Consider the following 24,829-nt stretch of genomic DNA (forward strand, 5'->3'; position numbering starts at 1 on the left):
TTTTGTTAAAACGATATCATTTGAATGTTTTTTTTCAAGAGGTGTGTGTATATCCATAAATCCGATGTTTACCAATTGTCAGAAACCAGCTGTAGATAGCAGGAGAGTCCTTATGCCCACTCAGAATGTGGACTGCTCTTGTCCTGAGTCACACATTTTAGAACTTTTTTTTTAAGTGGAGATATTCTTCAGCCTAACAAGCAGTGGTAATTAGACTTGACATCTACCTGTCTACATAGAAGTGTGGGAGTACAGTACTTCCAATTTACATTAATTAATTAAATGTGGTGTCTCCCAAAAGACCCAGAGCTGCAGGGGGGCTGTTCATTGCTGATACTTCTAAAAATTAACTTCAGGGGAGTTTGCAAGTTTGAACTTTCTTTCTTTTCCACTGATGTTTAATGAGCTTGGTCTGCAGATAAGAGGCTCTTTCGTCTGTTTGTACATGAGCTCGTCTATGCCTCCAGATGTCAAAGCTTCAGTGCATTTCAGGAGAACAATGTCAATTTGCAAAGAGACTGAAATTCAAGAATAGACTTGGTAAATCGGCAGTAAGCATAATAATTTAAAATTGATAAGCAGGCCTGCAAGCTTACCTTTTTAGAAAATACATACAGTATATTATTTTTTCAGGGGGAGTGTGTCTTGTACAAATTGTTCACTTTCTGTTTCATTGAAAATAGTTTATATTGGTATAGGGATCAATGTCCTTCTTCCTGTGCTGTGTGTTGTATAACAGGAATGCTTATACTGTATGCAGTACTGTAAACGGTCATCACTTTCATTAAGTGCTAAATCATAGAACAGTCTGCAAATATCATTATCTCCTGGCCTACAAATTTCTTTCAGCAAAATAGCTTTTAAACAAAGGTGTGATTTACTGTTCCCTCAGCCAGCATCTCAGATCTTAGTTACATTCAGTATTCAGTTAGCACGAAGTCACCTGTAACCAGTTCAATGAAAATGAAAGATCATCATCTTACCGAGCTGTAGAGGAATCCCTCCCCATTCATCGCAACATAGAGACCAGCTTTCACTCCCTGGATTGCTACCACTCGCAGTCCAACGGGAATTAAATTAAAGAGAGCTGAAAGAAAGAAGAGATACATTATAAACATTAATAAACTTGTTTAAAGTGAAATTACTTTTTTTGTTTGTTTCACCAATGTGGGTATTAAAATGTTAAGCCATCAGTATATATCTCTGTACAACTACCATAATCACACCATGAAATCTCATGGCCATCATTTTTAATTTAGATGGAGAGACACTGGCCTGTCTGTTCATTTACTTGCCTTCATGCAACATCAACAATCCTATAGTAATGCACTGCCACAAAGTCAAAGCATTTTTGGAAGCCACTTGAAGAAAGCAATCATCTTTTTTCCAGCACTCATTATTTTTTAAATCCAGTTAAAAGCACTACTTTTGAAGTCTACAGTCAGTCCCTGGTTTTTCAGGTTTCAAATTGAAGACATCCAAAGTCAGATGGGTTTTGCAATTCCACTTCTGTGAATAATTTAGGTATTCTGAGGCTCAGTACATCTCACCCTGCTCAGTTTCATGGAGTTTTTTTTCTCAGCAGCTGCCCGGAATGATCACTTGATTGAAACCTACCACATGTTCCTTGGATCTTATTCCCACTGTCTTGCTGTGTTCAAATGTTGCATATCTGCTCCATTATCATGTACAGCTCATGGATCATCTGAAATTCGCACATTATTGCCCCAAGCAGAATGTCAGATTCCATCATTCTCAGTCATTCTGAATTGACCATTTTCAACAAAGGTTCTAGAATGGGTTGCTGCTATTCATGTGAACCATTGCAGTCTGCTATCGTATACATGCATAGTGCAGAAACAGCTTTTGTTATGGGTAATAATCATCTGGTGGCGTCAGTTTTCATTTCTATGCTTTCATTTCATACCAAATATTGATGATTGCATGAAAAACTAAACTGCTTAAATAATGTTAGCAACCGTGTCCTTACTACACTAAAGTCTGACAAGACTAAAGCTATTGTATGTTGAGGGGCCCTCCTTTCATCTACAGAAATATATAACCTTTAGTTTGACTACAAACCACTGGTTCTGGAATCAGTCCAGGAAGTCAAATGACGAATTTTGGGGTCGTCTTTGAAGAGAGTCTTGCTTTTGTAGATCATGTTCACATTGCTCATATCCATATTCAGCTCATCATGTCATTCATGTCATCTAGGCTTAACTATTGTAATGCAGTTTTTGCTGGTGCACCCACAAACATTCATAAGTTGCAGCATATTTAGGACTGAGCTGATTATATTTTAATCAGAATTAAATATCACCTGTTTTACTTTCCTTGCTCTAGTTTCCTTTGGATTACAGAATAGAATAGAAAATGCTTTACAGCATTGGTATACATTACCTGTCTCCTTTGTTTTATTATGTAGCATGTTGATATAATTTCTTGGGAAAATAAATGCTATACTGTACAGTATGTGCTACGCGTACATGAAAAATATAGTATATTAGTAGTACTTCAGGTGGGTAGCTGCGTCAGCATGCGTAGGCTGCGAAGGAACAAGTAATACTGTAGGTTTATTCCATGCTGAAAAAAACGTTTTGGTTGTGGAGCATTCTTCAGGTGTGAGGGTCGAATTTTGGGGTCGTCTTTGAAGAGAGTCTTGCTTTTGTAGATCATGTTCACATCGCTCACACCTGAAGAAGGCTCCACAGCCGAAACGTTGTGTTCTCTTTCTTCTTTTTTTCAGCATTCAAGCAGTAGCGTTCATCACTTTTTCTTTTTATATATACATTTTAAATCAATAATTATTTTCTCTTTTAAATATCCCTGTCTTTTCAAAGCAGTTGTTTCAAACTGCCCGTTATTAATCAACTCCAGACTGCAGGAGTGATGAGGCTCTCACTGATTATTAGCAGACACTTGGCCAGTCCCAGGAGCCACTTGTGCACAGCAAAATAAAGACACCCTGGCTGATCTGATATAACAACATGTGAGTAATGTTGTCATTTCATGTTTTTTATGTAATTTCATTGAATGTTAATGTTTTTCTTGTGTGTTTTGTACTTTTATGGGAAAAGCCAAAAACAACTTTCCACAGTGGTGGACAATGAACTATCTATGAAGTACTGTACGTTATCTATGTCTATTGTTTTAGAAAAAAAATGTTGCTCAGCAATGAACAATTTAAGCATAAGAAAATCTACATTCTACATCACTAGGTTGAGGTAGAATGGGGAGGGTACTCTTCCAATTGATTTCAGAGAAGTGAAGGATGCTGTTCATGCAACTAACAAGGATCTTTTCACAGGCACTCAGAACAAGAGCAGTGACCGATGTTTGTGAAACTGACAAAGAAAAAATAAAAAGGAGACAAAACTGAAACATTAATAAATTGAAATCCATCTCAAAGCAGACCAATCAGATTAACGCAAATCACTTACACTTACACGTACTGTAAATGTACTATATTTTAAGCACATCACACACATGACTTTGTGCAGTAAATTGGTGAAAAAGAAAATATTGTGTAAAGAATTATGCCATTACATTGGAGCTTCCATATAACAACAAAGGAGAAATTATGTAAAAGTAACACAACACTTCAATCACATCCCAGAATATTTGTGCTGTTTCACTTTTATTTGATTTTGAACAGGAGATATAAAGACATCAACTCAATGTTGTAGCAACCATTGGGTTTTCAATAAACTTCACCTAAAATATATTATAAATTCATTCATAGACAGTAAGCTGTAGGAGTCGCACAGAATGGGGACATGTTAACTCTCAAGAGTAAATTTCTTAATTGGGTTAATTATGAAACATGCCATGCAAGTCACAGAAATCTGTTGCATAACCAATTGTCAAGTGTTATAATTGTCAGCTCCTTGACTTGACAAAAACAGCTCTCTGCATGCAAAAGTGTTTCTTGTTGACATGCATCTCATTTACATTCCATTTTTAGTCTACAACAGCAAGAGACATCCATGCCATCTACACTGGAATAAAAAGAAAAATATTTTGTCTGTCAGAAGAATGGGTGGAAATGCAGAGATGTGACCACTGCAATCAAAGGTATTGAAAAGATATTAATCATGTAACAAAGGTTGATAAAGGATCTTAGATTCTACAGTCCTGTTTTTTCACATTTCTCTCCCAAAACGATGAAAACCATACCGTATGTTAAAATATATACGTTTATGTTTTTTTCACAATGAATTTGCAGACTATAGGTCTGAAACCAAAATATTTACACTGTGAAAGGTGCAAAAGAAAAATTTAGAAGGAAGAATTTAAAAAAAGTATTTAGAAACAAAATAGGTCAGTGTAATGTGAGGTCTATAAGGTACATCAATAATAAGTAAGGCACAAAAATAAAACTGGCAGAGGAGAGGTGGAATTCCGAAGCATTATTTTTCCAAACAGGTCAGTGATGCCTTCAGTCCCATGTTGCCATTTGTACACTGTGCTAGACATGTCGGAAAATCCAAAGGAATTGTATTCCTCAACGCAAAAGACAAGGGGTGACAGAAAGTGGCACTGTGGATATGTTTCTGACATGGTACTGTTAAAACTAACTGATATCAGTCATTCCTTAGCATAAACATGTGGCTGAATTCTACACTTAAGCTTATTTTTTCTCACTTAACAGGGTCCCAGACTACTGTACATAACTTGCAAAGAGCTACTTGTATTGTACAAATCGACCCACAAGCCCACCTATAAAAATGTATAAGACTGACATTCAGTGCTCTGAGTGGAGCCTGATACCTTATTCTGGAAGACTGGTTAGCTGCCTGGGTTTGCCCTCAACATTATGGTGCTGCAGCTAATTTTCAGAGAAAATAGACCAGGTTTTCAACACAGTCACGGGGAAGGGTGAGTTCTATTAAGAGGTCTTCAAGCATACTGTAAACACTACAGCTGTCTAAGCTGCTGAATTAACTGTTACACAAGGGAACAGTAACAATAATAAAGAACATCTGAGCTGACTACATTCTTTCTCTATACGTGACAAAAAGAAATTACAAAACCTTGTACAACAGCCAGAGAGTTTCAACATCACCTAACAGACGCACAGCTGCCATTTCACAGTAATCTGAGACTTGCCTTGGCAGCAGACGTGCTCATAACAGAAACGTCCCGAGTGGACACGTCGTACAGAGGAAGGTGAAAAGGACTGTGTCACTTTTTATTCTTATCCTTGAATGCCTTTGTGGAGATTTGATGTAGATATTTAATCCTGAAAAAAGCTGGTAAATCCTATCCAAGTGGCTACATATAGTACTTCCACTCACCAAAGATTATAAAACTAGAGGGATGCATGTTTTAATCAAGTAAAATGTGTTCTTAGGACCAAAAAGTATTTTTTCCAATGGCAGATGTTTCCCTATCCATTTTATGGACTCCAGATCAATATGATAAGCAGACTGGTGAATTTCTTTAATCATATACTATACATATAATAGCAACATATACTATAATACACTTTAATGTGCAGTGCATCCACAGGGAACCTTGGCCTTGAGAAATTTAGTGAAGACATTCTGAACTGCATAGGACCATCTGGCACATGAACGTATTCTGGCCAAAAACCCAAAGTGTTTGATACAAATACTATATATCCATCCATCCATTTTCTAACTGCTTCATCGTATACTAGGTAGCAAGGGAGCCAGAGCCTATCTTGACAAGTGATGGGCACTAGGCGGGATACACCCTGGAAGGGACACCAGTCTATTGCAGGACAGAACCAGTTTTCTCAGAAGCCAATTTGCCTACTAGTACTGTATGTCCATTTTCTCCACCTTGAGTGGCCCCACTCAGGTGCAGAAGTGAGAAATCGTTTCACCAATAGAAACCAGTGGAAAAACGGGGGAATATCGGGGAGCCAATGTGCACAAGCCCAAGGTGAAATTTAGCCAGGACTCTAGGGATAACAGCCATGTTGTTTCAGATATAGTTCAAGTGGGTCCTCCTCATACCTCAAGGGTGTGTCCACCTCAATATCCTGACATCCACAACCAAACAAGGTGTGCTCTTGTCTCATTATCAGTTTTGGCAGAATAACTGTATTTACTATTGTTTGTGTCCATTAGCAGAAGCTTCTGCTGTAAAACCCCTTTTTTAGATGCTAAATTTGAGTTGTTTCTCTCTTTATTCTGTTCTTTTAATATTACGTGAAGCTTATGTACCATTACGTATTTCTGAGACAAATACATTTATTTCCTTTTTATCTGTATGATGTATGCATTCGAGGAAAGAATTAAATGAAAATGGATATGGCAAATATAATGGAAACATTCACCACACAACCTCCTTTCACAGTAGCTGATAAGCAGTGACTTTTGTCAGGTGAAAACTTTGGAAATAAATGAATGTGACAACATGAGCTTGTCTGCTGTAATAATTCAATTCATACCTAAAACAAAATCAATAAAACTTCTCCCAGCTAGTTTTTTTTTTGTAACAAGTTTTTCTTTGTTGTCAGCAACGTTAAGTAAATTAGCTTCTGGGGAGTCCACTCACCAAAAACATCAATCCAGGCACAGAGAGCAAACTAGCCTGCACGTTGCGAGCACAAGACTTTGATTTATCATGTAAGTATGTGTTTGTTCTGTGATAGAAAAGCCAATGGGATTGAGGTAACCATGATTACCCCCTAGAGCGACTGTGTGACAACCCAAGAAGAGAACATCTGCAACGCACTGATAAATCAGCAACATCTGGCACACCGACTGCTGCAGCATATCTGCTTGCATCACATAGCCACTGCTTGACAAATCACGTAAATGTGTGCTAACCTAGTGGCATGAGATCCCATTCCTACTGTAGCTTCATCCAATGGGATGTCACTTGCATTAAGGCATCCAATATCATATGACCACCACTGGGTGACTGATTTGGAAGTCCAGCACAAAACCCAACTATTAGCAAGCTCCTGTCATTTCACTTTAGAGAATAATCATTCAACAGTAGGGCCTCTCTTCAGTATCTCTGGATAGAAATGAAGTTTTGGCAGTACTCTATGCCATAATGGTGTACACATTTGAAGTCAGCCAGCATCAATGGACTTTTAAGTCCAATGGATAATTAAGCTACAGTATGTGAAAAAGTAGTTCAAAAGAATTTAAAATAAATTACCACAGTGAATTATGCTACTATCATTAACAGACCTTGAGAATTCTGGGAATTTTGAATTTCTTTGTTTATACTACATTATATTTGTCATTATCATTCTTACGTAAAAGATTTACATAACTTCAAGTACTGAGGGTCATGGAAATCTAACCAGAATTATGCCATTTGTCAGGAGAAGAACAATGACCTTTCTTTGGTAACTCTATAAAATTGTATAAAGTTTATAAAAAAGATACTGTTGATGATGAAGCTGACCTGAAGATCTAGTTAACTGGCTGGTTCTATCACTTCCCTGCTGAGTACTGAAAGAATCTTGGCATCACTGGAGAGCCAGGATTAGGAATTTAAACAGGGAATCAGACCCCAAACCAAAACAGAGACTCACGACATGTCTGTTAAATCCTGGCAGGTCAGAATCCTCTTCCTGTTTACACATGCAGATTTCTATATTGTACGACTGGCAAAGCATTTACTAAAGAAAATGTATGTGATTTATATAACTTCAATCCTTTGGCAGTTATCTCCTGCACTGCATCAAATTATTCATCTCTAATGCAGAACCACTATGCTCCCACCATCTCTGAGCTCTTATATCTGGAACTGCAAGGAAGAAACAGTTTAATTAAATGAACATCAGCAAACCCGCACAACTCCTGCCAGGAAATTTAATTGTTCTGATGGTATGAACTACATTCTGCGGGTCACATCTTTGTAACCATGTTTCTTTTTTTTAAATCGTTTTCTGGCTGTCAACCCAGACTGCATTAAAGTTTAGTTTCTAACCGGTAACACTTCTGCACATAGTACTTAACAACAAATAATGCATTTCACAGTTCTAGTACAAACACACTGCACACACTTTAATGCTCAATGGAATGGTAATAAATGCAGATTTCGTGGTCACCCTCTTTACATTCATACATCCTCCTGATTTGCACAGATACTGTCCAAGAAGTTAGTAGTAAGGATCAGCAGTTCTGACCACAAGATCACTGGAATCTCTGGTTGACAAAAAGAAACAGAAGCAACAGTGTAATTCTGCTTATCTGACATGTTAATTTGCTTTAGCAAATGTACAGTCTGTCCTGTTTCAAACTGTCCAGTAGATCTACGACCCAGGTGGCGACATTGGACATCAGTCTACCATAGGACATACTGCACACACACAGGGGCAATCTAGATTAGTACATCTAGTACATATTAACCTGCCTGCCTGACTACGAGCCAGCCTTTGGAAGGTAGAAGGAAACCAAAGAACCTAGAAAAGCCAACAGAGCACAGGGAAGTCATGCAAACGTCACACAGACGTCACACCTATTTGAATCAAAGTGTAATATCATATTACTGTTGCCTTTGTTGTAAAACATTCATGTTGGCATCACATTTTCAACCTGACTGAAGCCCTCTTGGAAGTAACAGAGTTAAAATCACAAAGAATGAAACACACATGAAATAGTCTGAAGAGATACACAAATATAGAAGATGATGCAAGCAGCAAGAGTGTGGGAGGGTGATGCGCATTTTCTCCTGATAAAAACTGGCCTTCGGCTACATAACAAAAGAAAAACACCGGTTTTAATCTTCCTCCCACCACTGATTACCAAGAGATAAAAAAAACATAAATAGACTAAAGGAAACAAACACTTGATTTTTGCAGAGTGGTCTTGGCTGGTCAAATACAGAAGTACTGTATGTGTCTTCTCAAACTACTGTTACGTCTTTCATTCAGCGTTCCCTCACTTGCTTCTATATAATCTTAAATCAGTGGTTAAATACCTTAGTTAAAGTGCATCTCCAAAATCTTCAGCACACAAAATTCTATGCAGTCTCTCTTCAACTTAGTCAATAACATGCTTCCTTACTTACTGACTAAAATGTTCTTAAAAGATGATGAACTGATGAACATGGGTAGGAATGACAGTGTATCAGACACTCCCAGTAACTATGTATCAGTAACTATTTTTACTTCTGCTTAAGTCCAATCAGTTATATTTCAGTTTGCACACCTGAATGAGGCAAGCCCTGAAAGTCACGCATTAGCAAGGGCTGATAACAATTCCAAATCTCACTCAGCAAGTGTAAGAGCTGTAAGCAAATTTTCAAAAAGGGCCTCAAACAGAAATAAATTAACCAGAAGACACTGGTTCTGGCTACCCAGAAACAGGGCAGAGAACCACTGTTCTCAGGTATTTTTGAAACCAAGGCCTGACTGCAGAAAAGAAGCCTAAACAAGCAAGTAGATCAATATCACTGTGTCATGTAGCATCTTTCAGGACCCTATGCAGACAGCACAATCCAGAAGGGAGTGAACAGACAGGGGGAGGTGATGAGGTACTGGGCTGGTAGACAAACAGGGGGGGCGTGACCAAGGTGCTCGGGGGGTTTGGTCCAGGCAAACAAGTCCGAAGGGTGTTCGTAGGGAAATCCGTAGGGAGGCAAATGTCCAAAGCCGGGTTATCAATCCAACACAAAGACAAACGAAGTTAAAAGCCAGACGGGATCGGGCAAAGGGTCGGGGAATAAAAAAGGGTAACGGGGCCAGTCACTCCAAGCCCCGGATGCAGATGGTCAGGACGCCATGGAAAAGGCTTGCCTTCGGACAACCCGGAAAATAGGCAAGCCTTGTGGCGTCTATCTTCAAATACTGAGCCCGGAACAGTGGAAGCGTCTGGCTTTTAAAGGAAAGACCAGAACAGGAGGCAGGTGCAGGAGATCAGGTAAAATGCAATAGAGCCGGAGCATCCTTAAGGGGGAGGGATTAGAATCCTGACACAATGGCAGCAATTGGCTCTGGTGATTAATGGCCAAGTTGAAACAAACACCAGCAGACATGGAGGTGCTGAAGGCCAAGAACTGAGAACCACTGTCCTAGATGATCATGAACATGGTGAGTCTCCCGCTCGATTCAGTTATTCTTGAAGCAGGTTAACCTGAGTTCATCAGGTAGCTTAAGAAAAAAATAATAATGACAACAAAGACATTTTAAATATAGAAAAATATTTTAAATTGAAAAATAAATGTAAAAACACGGTTCATTGAACATTGAGCCTCTTCAGTGTTCTAATCCTTGCAAAACCAAAAATGATTGCAATAATTCCTACAAGATCAACAGCATCCACCTATTTGTTAGTAATCAAGTTTCTACATTAAACCTGACTTTCAGATTTGCATACTTTAATACAGATTTGAAGTTCAAAGACAGCAATGCCATAACTATCTCTAATCTATTCCCAGGGAAGATTAATTAATCTGGTACAAATCCATACACATATGGATAAAGATATTTTTAGTTATATTTGCTAAGTTACGAAACCTAGGTACTGTATCTGAGTGTTCCTCCATATTATCCAGTTTGGATTTTGTCTAATTGTGATTTGTTTTATCTTTTTCCTTTCTCCATAGTTTCTCCACAGCTAAGCTTTAGGATTTAGCTTCTCACATTCTAGCTGTTGTTTGCAATTTTTTAACAGATCTCACACACCCAAAATATTGTGTACGATTCTGCATATTTCATATTTTTATGAATCTGTGGCAATAATAAGAGGTGATCATACTGTATAAACCTTACACCATTCAGTTGTCAGTCAGGTTAGTGCTAATCTGCTTTATCATTAAACTACAAAAAGTCATTATTACAATGGGTTTTTATTGAACACTTAACCCCTCTGGAGGAAAGCAATGAAATGATTATGTGAAACCCAACAGAAGGAATTCAAGCCATGTGCAGTACACCCAATCTTGTTAATTTCTTAAAAATGAAAAACCATACAAGTTGACTGAAAGTAGAAGTGGTCATGTATTATGTCAGGTCAAGGCATTACTTATTATGTAGATGTGCCACAACAACAAAAAAACAATTTTCTATTTTGATTAAGTTTGCTTTTGATTAAATAGAATCCAGCAAAACTGCTGCAAGCTTTTTCTGTGCTCCAAAAAGAGAAAGTATTACTTTGGTTTCACTCATCCTCTATAAACCCTTTTCTTCTCAACATATTAGAGGATTTAACACTATCAACAAAGTTAGGTGCAATATTTAAGATGCCTAATTACTACATATCCTGTAATGTGAATTATCTTGAAAACAGAATGTTTTTTTAGTGATAATGAAAGCAAATGGGTGCCATCCATCATTGTGAATAGACCATTAATCTTGCACAACAATCCCGAGTATTTACCACTAAACAACTGCAGGTGTTCCACAGGAAGTTTTAATGGTGTATTCTTAGACACATACCGTAGCTTTGTGGTTTCTGTGGATTGCTACTGTATAGGAATAAAACAGGGGGTAGGTTCCATAATATATTTTTTGTATTCATTTTACATTTCCTCCGTAGTGTTTGACACATACTGTAAATTGCTCTGATCTGACAGGTCCCATTCCCCTAATTAATTAAACCCCCCTTGAAAAAGTTATTCATAACACTTCCAACACATTAACTGTGTATTTTTTCTTCCTCTCAGAGCCCACATTATAGCAATGTCTGGAGAAAGCAGACATACAGTATTTACTGTAACAACAGAACACATTTTTTCTTCTGATGTTCTTCTCATTTCCTATTTTTAAAATAATGCCCAAAATTATCTCAAAATGCTGTTTCAAAATGTTCTAGCATTTAATTGAAGATTTCCCTATTCCCCTGCTTACAAAGTACTGTGACAAGATGTGCGCTGTTTGCCAAGTTTAGGGAATCTACACAATAGCAAGCAAAACATTACACATTACTTTATATACAGTATATGGCAAGAATGATTTGTAATTTTTTTCAAACCCAGAAAATATTAGTGTAATCACAGCAATTAAAGAACACAAGGGGATACGTCTTGAGTCATGCCATGCTTGACTTGTTTTAACACAGAATGCTATTTTAATTAAAGCAGATCTCTTAATACTGACAGTGGGATCAACGTGCAATTAGTTCTCTCTGAAGACGTTTCTCACAGTTGCTCCTACAGTATACAGTAGCTACAATACACCAAGACAAAAAAAAAAAACATGTTTCATTCTTGTAACAAACGCCACCACCTCCAGCTGTCGACAGTTCTGTATTTTTGAAGAGAAAATAAATAACATACTGTAGTCGCTGTTCTCATCTTTAGTCCCATCAATGGTGCCATCAGGGTGCATCTGCAGAAAAAAACCCTGCTGACTGAACAGCCGGGTGACAATCCCTTTCAGCTGGGGTTCTGGAAAACACACAGAAAAGAGAAATAACAGGAGACATGTCACCACACTGGCATAGGTGTTCCATTACAAACTCTGTAGGATCCTAAAGTAGGAATCTTTGGTAAATTTTATCCTCCTGAATCCTTTTTGAAGGGGGTTTTGTCTTAAGTCAGGTAACCTTTTCACTGAAATCAATCGGAACTGAATTTATTGGTGACCTACAGTACATGACTCACGTGCAACATTACAGGGAAACCGAGACCTTTTTTTTCCCATAAGTATTTCTTCACTGTAGGAAAATGTGAAACTTGGAATATACTCATCAGAACCAAAAGCAATAAGAGACAAGACACAGGACATGTCAGGTTTCAGACATACAAACAAACACCACAGATGGAAAAGCGTGCATTTTGTGTAAAACTCTGCTGCTGTCAAGTTACTGCATTTACTGTGAGCTGACAAACGGTGGGGTGACAAATTAAGAACCTGCAAGATAAACTATAAAATTTAAGAAACCTAAAGTCACCTCATGAGGGAGTTTCACCAGGACAGTGTGTCAACTCAATTTGCCCTCTCCAGATTTCTACCCAAGTGGACAAACTTAAGCATTTATTTTTTTTTCTAACAGATTCACTGATAACAGTAGTTGATTGTACTGTATTTTGAGATCACTATAAATTTGTGCAAAAGAAAATCAGCTTTTCACTACTGAGGATTACAACCATCACTCCAATTCTGCATTTCTGTTCAGAGGAATTATTTGATTTACAGACAATACATAGCAAAACAACATTTGCAGTACTGTATAAAGATTCAGCACTTTACAGATTATATTTAAATAATTTTGGAAGCCAAACTATTTCTGACATACTGTATAGTCCTCCTTTCCCATTCTCTCTTCTTTATTCTTGCACATTTTAAAGTTTGCTAAATAGTTTGTAACATTTTTAGAAACTAGGCAATCATACATGTTGTAATATATTTATAATTATTAGAGATTAGCAAATTGTAGCTCCGATGATCACCAGCAATTGTGAAAATACATTATCTTATATTATACTACAAAACAGCAATATTGTAAAAGTAAACTGCAATTTCAAAAATGAAAATAGGTGTAGTGATATAAGAAAAGAAACTGATGTCTTCAAAATCTGTGTTTTGGGTAGATTTAACTCTTTGATTCAAAAAGCTGTAATGGTTTCTCTGTATGGAAAAGAGGTATACAGTATTTGTTAAAAGTGCATAAATATTGACTGCAAGTGTCAACATTAATCTGTTAGTGAATAATAATAATTGCTTATACTTATATAGCGTTTTTCTGGACACTCCACTCAAAGCGCTTTACAGGTAATGGGGAATCCCCTCCACCACCACCAATGTGCAGCATCCACCTGGATGATGTGACGGCAGCCATAGTGCACCAGAACACTCAGCTATTAGTGGGGAGGAGAGCAGAGTGGGGAGAATGAAGCCAATTCATAGATGGGGATTATTTGGAGGCCATGATTGGTAAGGGCCAATGGGAAATCTGGCCAGGACACCAGGGTTACACCCCTACTCTTTTCGAGAAATGTCCTGGGATTTTTAATGATGCAGTACATTAAAAATGACCACAGAGAGTCAGGACCTCGGTTTTACATTTCATCCGAAGGACGGCACCTGTTTACAGTATAGTGTCCCTGTCACTATACTGGGGCATTAGGACCCACATGGACCGCAGGGTGAGCACCCCTGGCTGGCCCAACTAACACCTCTTCCAGCAGCAACCTTAGTTTTTTCTTAGGATGTCTCCCGTCCAGGTACTGACCAGGCTTACACCTGCTTAGCTTCAGTGGGTTGCCAGTTGTGAGTTGCAGGGTGATATGTCTGCTGGCATTTCTTGTGTATTACATTATATTAACTGTAGTTGTACTGTATGTACAGTATATGTTAGTACAGTATAATAACATTGTATGAATGCAAACTAATACTATAGTCACAGAAACCACAGAAACCAATACTATTCAAATTCCAACCAATGCAATATACACAATAAGCATTATTCACGATGCAAACCTAAGACTCATTTAAGTTAATTTGGGTCCTCATGCAACTAAAAAAGTTTTGCATGAAATTCTAGCCTACTTACTGGAAAACTGTTCTCTTCTTGATTCCCTTATGTGTGTTCATTTCTAATGAATACAAACTATTTTATCATGCCCAGAACAATCAAAATGTGTAAGAAGGCATAATGCATTTCGAAAAAAAAAGCAACTTAATGCCTTTGACATACAATATAAAATCACATATGCCTGGTGACACAAAATGAGTTATAAAACCCAATATACTAAACTTACAACTTATGAATTGTGAATTGTTTTGCATCTTCATAATATTACAGCAATTATTCTGGAATGAATGCATAATTTGTCACCAACACTCTTAGCATAGGTTTGAGCTCTTTATGTGTTGATTATATACATTATACTGAATATTTAATAGGCTAATTGATGTCTCCCTGCAATACATTTACAAGTTATAAAAATCTTCTATAAACTGAAGAAATCGTAATACATACAAATTTACTCTCCAAGAACATGTTTCACATTACTAAACACATCTTTAAAAAATATACTATTTTTAAGATTTTATCACAATAATGAACAATGATGATGGAGTTGTGGAATGGATGTATGAAAAACTATGACTCAAGGTACAGTACATTAAACAAGAACTTGAAACATTCAAACACTCTGCACTACAGTATACTGTAATGGTTTATTATGTTTAATGTTGCATGATACAAAAAGCATTTGGAATTTCTAAATAGCTATCTAGGAACATCCCCGTGAAGTGAGGTGGCCATCAAAATAAACAGCTAGTAAAATTTCCATAGACGGACTGAGGTGAACACAAGATGAAGTGACTGGAAAACACAGTGCATGTATTGATACTGAGCTACTGACCTAGCCTGCGCCCCTTATGTGCAACTTGTACTTGAAGAGTAGAGGAGGCATCTTATGGGGAGAAGAAAAAAAAGCCAAAATATCAGACAGTCCAGAGCAAGACTGGCAGTTTATTCACAAAATACAGTATAGTGGCTTTCCGTGACTGCCATGGAGGATTTACTGTACGGTGTCGAGCCTATGATATTAAAAATGATCTCTTTTTCGAATATTGAAAGTACAATACTGTATGTGCAAGCTAAAGGCATAGTCTCACGTTTTGCTGTTCTGACGAAGAGACTTTCAGAACCACCCACAACGTTACTGAAGTACTGTAACTCCAGGTCCCTGCAGTATCTTTAAGTGATAAAAATGTACTTGAACGTTTACTTATTTTATCAGAAATATGCTTGGTGCATTGCAGTAGTACCTGTATATTAAAACACGTCAGAAAAATACCCTGAAACATGAATGTCAAAACTAAGATCACAAAACTATCGATTCCATCATTGATCTCTCCACCAGCGCACATTTCCAGTACGTACTGTACACAGTTATTGTTAAATCTAAATAAACAGTATTTATTGCACATATATTTAAAGACAAACTTTTTTTTTTGCTATTAACAAAGAACAACAAATGACTGATGGAACAGGTGTGTCTTTAAGATGGCATTCTTAGTCCGTTTGTAATTGTTTCTCCTTCGACTGATTTAGACGCTGTCCTGAGCTAAATTTGGTCAACAGCAGGCGATCAGTGGCAGGTGTAATTATTGAGAACCTTAAATAATGTGCCCGACTATTCGACTGACCTGGTCTCCGCCGAACTGGTCTTTTCTTGCCGCTGCAGAACCGGACTTTGCTGAAAACCCCTAACACATGCCTTTCGCACAGGGACCGCCCGTCTTTGCTCGGGCTGGTGCGCCGCTTGGAAGTGGAAACGCGGTCGCTGTTGGACTCCCTAGCCTGCCGCTTTTGTCGGATCAGTGAGCTGGCGATTGCCGCTGCCATCTCCCCGGCAGGCTTAAAGAGTTTCTAAGCAGAGATTAAGTGTAGCAACCAAATTGACCCGATAAATTAAAATGGTGTAATGGGCACGTAAAACACAGTAGTTTTTAATTGTTATTATCCCAAAACACGGGGCTCAGAACAGGAGGAAAACCAGCTCTGGAGCATGTAACACTCTTTGGGTATAACCACAGGTCATTAAGATCTGATAGTACATCCATTTAGCCTTGTGAATAACGAAGGTTTGAACGGCTTCCCTTCTGAAGCGATTTCTCGATCTATCGGCAGGTAGAGTATCTCAGATAATTGGGAAAGTCCTTTCGGTCACAAGCTAAGGATATATTTGATTAAATTAATTCAGCTACTTACGATTTTCACTGTGCCCTCATGTTTCACGTTCAAATATTTTAAGAAAACTAGGTTATATAAATGTTATGTCACGACAGATAACATCAAATTGTATTACTGATATTATAACTTACAGTATGTATGATTATATAACATGTAATTAACAGTATGACTACCCTGATTCATAGTACAGCTGCTCGGATAATTAAGTGCCTCAAGCACCTGGTATGTTTCAGGTAATTCGAGCTGTCCGTTTTCACAAATCGAAGCTTCCTCCATAGGTCCACATGACGCTGTTTCTGTGACCAAAATATCCAAAATATCTAGCTCGTACAAATCAGACACGACCCCGGGAACTTTTCCCTGTGTTTGCCGGACCTATCTTTAAGACAGCAAGTCTATGGGTATTCGTGTCGGCGACTTGATCGTCCCATAACTTTCTAAGTTCTCCAGAACACAAGAAGACGCAATTGCAAGATAGGAATAAAAAGCCTGCCGCTTCAATCGCTTCGCAGTTCAGCGTACCCGGTCTGCATTGTTTTATCCAAGAAGCCAGACATCTGTGTCAGCGTGCAAGCAGTCCCCAACCTGTTCCGCTGAGCACTTTCAAAAAGATGAAAAAGAGACGTGGGGAGTACAGTAACATCATGCTCTGTAATTATTCTTCGGTTAAACTGATTTACATAGCTGCCTTGAACATTTCACAACAGTATCGTATTATCGCCGTGTCCTGGTTTTATTTGTGCACCTATATATATATATTTTCAGAAAACATTAATTCCAAAATAGTCCGCAAGCCTCACAGTACAAGACGGTATTTGTCCCTGGTGTTCAGTAAGTGAATGGTTTGCAGCTCTTTCTATCTCTACGCAATCCTACGTGATTGAGGTTCGGATGAGGAATTCTCAGAGGCAGAGGGAAAGAGAGAGAGGGAGAGTGAGCGAGCGGAGAGGGAGGGGTACAGAGAGAGAGTGTCTAGGATCTGCAGAACACATCTGTCCCCCAGTAAAAATCAACCACACGGAATGAGTCTGCCTTGACTCCCTGTCACGAAATAGGAGAGGCAACAAAAGGACATCTCTTTTTACAATGCGTCAATGTCAAAAACCGTTTAAAATATTTTATCGTTGTTAATATTATAATAACGAGATGTGAATACATTTCTCATTGTAACAACTTCATTTTACGAGTTGCGCTCGTTTAGGGCAGCTACCGTCTTTGATATACTGTACTGTAATATAAGGCGACATAGGAACCATATTTTCCAGACCTGTTAACTGGAAGCAACACAACTTGATTTAACCTCCAGGAAAAGGGTGAAGGCTCGGGTAATTATTTAACTGATCTGACCGGTATGAGCAATCAAAGTGTTGTTACTGTACATCCAGTAACGGGGTTGAAGAACAGCTTTACTGAAGCTGGAAAAGGGTACTGAATTATTGAAAGTTGAAGTCACTGCACCCAACTCAACAACTGTTATTAGGATGAGACCATACGATATGAGCGTCTGTCTCAGGAAAGTGAAAGGAGTGCTGGTAAAATTATCAAAGTGTGAATTATATTGACCACTCTGACCTCAATAAAACATTGAAATAGAGCCTAAAATTGGTTAGGCATCTACAGCATCTTTACAGAAACCATTTGACTCCTGTGCTCCTTCAGACGGGTTCAAACAGGTTTCTTGATACTGTGGATAGATCTGAGTGTAGCATGGATTCATGGATCTGAATTCATCTAAATCCTACCTCTGGGAAGAAAAACTGAAAGACTGAAGCTGAAAACATGCTGGTGAGGGTTTAAAAGCACCACACTTATTCCTACCATGTTTAAGAGGGTACGTCAGAATCTGATTATATGCTTTGATAAACTTGACAGAAAGAAGGAAAATGTTTTTTTTTAAATATACAGTATTGAATTTCAAAGGTTTAAGTATTTCTGATTTCTATCCTGATTTAGCATGTCTTAAATTATTGTAAATATGATAACTAATGTGTAATTGGCCAATAAATACATTTTCACACATTTACTATGATTGAAAAGATAATGTAGACTGTAATGCAGTCATACAGTATGTAAGTGAATGATCATACAAACATTAGTCCATACACACAAAAAAAGGGTAAACATTTAGCCACTGTATGTTTTCTCAGTTGTTGGAGGTCAGGTGCAGACTTGTATCACAACCTTACTGCTGCCACTGAAATCACTGTTTCAGCAGAAACAACAAGGAATAAGCTGTAGTACCAGATGACTAGTTGAATTAGAGGAGACTTTAGGCACTGTGTGCTATCTGAGAAACTTCCAGCATATATCGTGAAAATGTGCATTCTTCATTGAGATGTCATGGAATAGTCTACAGACCTATCTGCAATGTATATTTTAAAGGACAGCATTTGATCATTGCCACAAGCTCTTTAATAGAAACAGAGAGAGGCTGAGATAATGATGTGAAGGGCCTCATCATGGACAGCTGCACAGACTTACATGTCTGATATAGAGATACTGTAAGTGCTTTTAGTTAAAGATTTATTCCTGCTTTTATTAATAATGAATAGTTTTTCTTTGATTAGGTTTTGAGCAATATGATACCAATAACCAATTCAAGACTTCTGAAACCCATTTTCAGAAATCCTCCATGCTTATATAATACAAGCTTTTATTTATAGATCTATATTCTATTTTATTTATTTTATTTTATTTATAGATTTATAGATCTTTTTCACTGTGTCATCTCAAAGTGCCAGCTTGCAGTGACTTTCACCAGGGCAGCTGATAAAGACACATTAACTTGCTTCACACATACTGTACTGTATGACAAACACATCGTTTATATATTAAAATCATATTTAGTGATTTCATGGGTTCTTGGGTTAAATGTTTTTAACAAGGCACACCAGACAATTTATCTCATATTCGTCTGCTCTGAGCCAAGGTCAGCTTTGATGTCCTCTGTCCATCACATGGCTGAGAGTCCTCTAACACTTTCTTCAGGTGGGTAACATTGCTATATAGTATTTCTTTAGCAACTGACATATTCTCCATTATATGTAGGTATCCCAAACATTTAAGCCTTATTTTCCTAATGAAATTATCTAGTGGCTCATATTTCATCATTTAGCATACATTTGACAGTGTTTGTTGAGTAGACAGCTTAGATTGTAGCGTGAATTGGATCTTCTTAATGCAGGCTTTGGACATCTTCCAGCTTTCATCTTCAGACAGTGCAGTCAAGAGTGCAAAACTACTGTAGAATCTTAATGTTGTCATGTTTGTCATTGCCATTTTTCCAGATGTTGGACAACATTAACCTTATCTGGACCACGGCCAACAGAGGTGTTATTGGTGGTAATGTCAAGGTCAGAAAATGTGTTCATAGGTTCTAAGGTTTGACTGCCATTTCAACATGGTGTTCTTATTACTGATTTTGAGTTAACTTTGTGTAGACACTGCTGCAAATGAGAGTGTCACTAGTTTCTTGTGTGTCTGAGATGAAAGTTTCATGATCAGTGAAGACAGACTCCTTAAGTTAAAGTTCAAGTTTAAGATGTCGTTCATCAATGTTCATACCACAGTTGTTTCCAATCACAGTGTACAGTTAACTACAGTATATAGTTACAGTTATAACTTTGTCTAACAGTATAGTATATCTAGAATACAGAGGTACTGCGATAGTAGTCATCACACCCTGATTTCTGGTATTGCACTTAAATACTGAGGTGTTTTGCTCTTTTTCTTCTCTCTATCAGCTGTTGTATGGTGAATGTCTGATCACAACAAAAACATCCTTTCCTAAATCCAGCTTGGTTGAAGCACAATGGTTAACCACACAAAAACTAGAAAACTATAGAGCATCATGAAATTACAACATCTGTAAAGTAATCAGATTCTGAGGGAACATTATTAGTCAACAACCTGACAGAAGCATTTAGCCTAATCCTGGAAAAGGAACAGGTACCAGGATAGACGAGAAAAAAAAAACAGACTTTCCAGATAAAGCAATTCCTGTTGGATTTCTGTAACTAGAAAGGATGATATACAGAACCTTTAACTGCCAGAAAAAGTGTTTTACACTATTCTTGTAAAAATAACGAAGATTGTCTGTAGATTACTGTACGTAGAGTAAAAGCACTGCAGAGAGGTTACCAAGATGCACATACTGTATACTGCATATGCTACCATTTAAATGATCAAGGATCCCAAATGTTTCAACGTGGAATTCAGGGAAATGGTTGACCTTCTGTGAAAAGCATGCAGACTTGGATAGTCTCACAGGTCACAGTAACACAAAGTACAAGACTAATTGAAAAATAAAGGTTTAAACATGTATACTGTAAAATCATGGTTCAATTGGAACAGAACCATTGTTCATTTTTTTTTCTTTAAATCCTGTAGGAAACACAAGGCATTATCCTCCTTGTCGCCATACCATCCTCACATAGTGTTACTATGGAATGGTAAGGATGGAAAGGAAGGTACCAATAATACAGGTTCAGTCTAGAAGCTACTTTCTGACACCTGCTTCCTGATTTGATATAAGCTCTGTTTGTGTACCAAAGTCATGATTCAGCAGTGCCTCCTTTTATTTCCTTTTTTAACCAGCTGCCCACTGACTTTGCTTGAGGTCATGAGAGAGCTTCTTGCCAGCACCAGGCAGGGGGAGTCCAACAGCAGCATTTTACGAAAGACGTGAAGGTTCCCATTAAAAAAAAATGCGTGTTGCCTATGTCCATGCCTTTATCCAGGAAAACCTACTGGACACTGAGTGAAAATGAACAGCGTTGCAGCAGTTGGTGCATCCTCATGCGAAATCTCTCGCTTTCAGAGAATCTCCTTGGGGAAAGTGAGGATAAGATAAAGCCAAGAAAATCAAGTGTTTAAGTGCAAAGACGTCAAAGCTCAGGACATGAGTAATGACCAGTCTGCACTTAAAACTGTGCTTCATGTTATTTCAGCTTTAACACATGGCACGGAATATACAGTATTTTCCCATCTGCTTAGCTCTTTGCACTCAAGCCCTTCACAACACCTTACAATCACTATCACAGTTTAACTACTGTATGTATTGTTTTCATATGTACAGCTCTACTGTTCCACTGCTGGGATAGAGAGATATTTAAACTATTTACAGGAAAGTGGGGATGTTGCCATTTACTCTGAACCAACAGCTGAGAAGCAAACATTAAACAATGTAATCAAATAATGCAGAGGTAGAAGCAGACGTGAAAAGACTTTTCATGTCTCCGCTCTTCTCAGAGTCCCATTTTGCTTCAGCTTAAATTTTTATACTCTTTTCAGGCAGGCGGAACAGCTGTTTATCTTTGCTCATGCTCTCCTTCCCGACGGCTGTATCTGACTTCTGTACAGCTCATCCATGCCTCCCTTCAATTTGCTACTCTATGGTCTTGAACTCTCCAAGAACCTCCAGCCCTAAGCCCCCTGGATATACTGTAACAGCATCCATCTCTGCTTTAGGTTCTGCATCATACTTGAAATCAAGGTTTTTGTCCCTCTTCCCCTACTTCCATCACCTTTCAGGTCACGTCCACCACACTACCCACTTTGAGCTGTTTCTTATGCATAAAATTAAAAAATGGCAAAATGGAACAGAAAATCGGAGATCAGTAACTCAATTAAGAATGGTTGCAGGCTGTGAAATAATGTAAAGTATACTGTACGCGTACAGAAATATATGACATTTCTTTAAATTTGTACAGAGTTTAATTCTACACAGAGGTCTAAACAATAACCCCTGCAAAGCTACAGGGAAAATTAAATCTTGCGAAAACCTATAGTATGCATATGTACTGTTTCTTTAAAATATTTGACTACTTTAAAAATGAAAAATTCCTTTAAGTCTCTCTGCTTCCATATCATGGCATAGACACTATCACAGATCATGTGATCTTTCACAATCGTGTCCTCAGTTTTCTGCAGACAGTAGTTTCCAAGTTTTTTTTTTAACCTTGTTTAAACAGATTTAAGTCTTTGCAATCCAGAGAAAGGGAAACAGCTGAAGAGTCGGATAAGGAAATTCCCATAGGATTTCACAAAAATTACAAAGCACATACTGTATCAGCAGCTGAATTAAAAGTCTTTGAAAAAGGTAATCTACTATTCTCTTGATTAAATACCATCTTGAAAAGATATCATCCCTATTCACAGCACATTAAGTCATTTGAGGTTTAGAGAATGGTTCGGCATGATACCATGAATAAAAGCACTTCTTCAAGGCTGCCTTTTACAGATTGTCCAATATTGCCCAGGAGACTCCAAGATACTTATGTTCTCTATGGATTGGGCTCATTCACTACGCTTATATATTCTCACACCTTGTTCTAAAAGTCTCTCCAGGAAGAACTTACTAAATTAATCAAAAGGTTGTCAACCTGGAAAGTCTGGAGAACAAGATAATATTTTTAATCTAGATCTTTCAAGAAGAAATACAGGAAACAATGTAAGTACAAGAACTTCTAAAAGGCAACTGCTCGGGGAAGAACCTGTACAATTACACTTGTATTCCTTGATATCTACTGCCACCCAGTGGTACTCAAGGGAAATGTATTTTCCAGAGTTTGACGGAGGGAGAGAAGGAACCTGGCGTTACCATGGTGCAGTTGGCATTGCTGCCTCGCAGTGCTGGAGCCCTGGATTCAATTCCAGACCCACGGTGCTATCGGTGTGGAGCTTGTATGTTCCCCCTATGTTCTCCTGGGTTTCCTCCAGGTGCTCTGAGTGACTCCTGCAGTCCCACAACATACTGATAGGTTAACTGCATTTGCAAGTATCTATTCTGCCCAGAATGTACCCTGTTTTGTGCCTGTTGCTTATGGGATAGGCTCTGGCTCTTGCTTGACCCTGAATTGAAAGAAAAGGTCAGAAAATGGATGGATGGGAAGGAGCCTGTTCTTCCTACAGTATCTGCTGTCCACTTCCACTTCAGTTAGCTGGGATGTGAAGCTGGGCATTGCTAATAAAAGTGTGAATTACATTTCTAGGCAAAGATCACACCTACCCATTATTCAATACCCACATAAGTACCTGTATTTTTAATCTTTTTTGGTATTTTCATTTTCTTGAAAGCTCTAGATTTCAATCCTTTGTCTTTGTCCTTTGCACAACTCAGCTTTTCCTTTTCCAATCCTATTTCAGGGATTCCCAACCTTGACTCTGCAGATAGCACCTGCCTGATGATTTTCATTCTTGCTAAGCTATTTAATTAAGTACATTAATGAGTAGCTTAATTGGAACATTTGCCAGTTTTCTTTTCTACTCGGAAGTTTGGAATTGTACCCTACTTGTGAAACACGGGAGTTAAAAAGAAATCTCCAGTATGTTTTAGAGCTGAAAACAGTAAATTAAGTCAACTTGATCCAACTGTTAAGTAAATAAATAGTTCAGTTGTTCAGTGAGTTAGATGGTGACTGGAAAAATCTCAGCAGGTGTGTGGGCCTCAGGACCAGCATAGCAAACCTCTGGCCTCTTTGACAACTGGGTGAATAAAGTTTTTACATCCCATCACAAAGTCTACAGACTATTTTCCACACAACCTCTGTTATGTAAGGACCGGGTCTAATGAATTACTTTATACATAAATATTTCTAGTCGCATATTACATCTCTTTTGTTCTAGATATCTTACTCTACGGATGAACAGAAAATAGGAAACAATACTATCAACACAGTGAAGACACTGTCATGTACATATATGTAAATATTCTACTATAGTTCTTAAATTTAAATGTAATATAGAAATATAATAGTGGCCTCTATACAGGTAATTTCCTCTAAGAACTTGGTGTTATTAGTATTGTTGTTGGTTATACAGGTAAACCTCCATATAAGCTGGTGACTAAACACAAAAGTAATCTCATCCATTCACCCATTTTCTAACGTCTTTATCCAGGGTCATGGAGGAGCCAGAGCCTATCCCAGCAAGCAACGGGCACAAGGTAGGACTCAGTACACCAGTCTATCGCAGGGCACACAGACACAAACACCCTCACGCCAAGGCCGATTTTACAAGCAGGCGCCAAGCTTCAAAGGGTCACTTAGTGGGCAGGGGAACCTGAGTATGAACCTGAGAACCTATTTAATTCTATATTTGTCAGCCCCTTAAAATAAAAAAAAAACAGTAAATAGCAGAAATACAGCATCCTGTGGAAAGATCCAGTATGATTTATGTTCTTCCAAAAAAATCTAAATTGATAAATATGGATGATTTTAGCAACAGTTACAGTGGCAAGA

General features: G+C 38.0%; 1 protein-coding gene across 7 annotated transcripts in view; it reads right to left on the reverse strand.

The window, feature by feature from the left end:
- Positions 1-24,829, reverse strand: part of fgf12b (fibroblast growth factor 12b) — a 137,941-nt gene that overhangs the window by 43,104 nt on the left and 70,008 nt on the right. For 3 of the 7 annotated variants that reach the window (XM_088611149.1, XM_088611111.1, XM_088611121.1), the window contains 2 exons: positions 12,217-12,327; positions 984-1,087 (listed from right to left, as the gene is read on the reverse strand). In XM_088611149.1, the coding sequence (XP_088467275.1) occupies positions 984-1,087; positions 12,217-12,327 (215 nt within the window). Of the gene's footprint in view, positions 1-983; positions 1,088-12,216; positions 12,328-15,252; positions 15,304-16,042; positions 17,106-24,829 lie in introns of those variants that run through there. The other 4 variants (XM_088611129.1, XM_088611139.1, XM_088611093.1 and 1 more) reach the window with 3 other exon arrangements.

Source organism: Lepisosteus platostomus, chromosome 2 (genome assembly GCF_059453375.1).
Source record: "Lepisosteus platostomus isolate fLepPlt1 chromosome 2, fLepPlt1.hap1, whole genome shotgun sequence".
In the NCBI taxonomy this organism is placed as follows: Eukaryota; Metazoa; Chordata; class Actinopteri; order Semionotiformes; family Lepisosteidae; genus Lepisosteus; species Lepisosteus platostomus.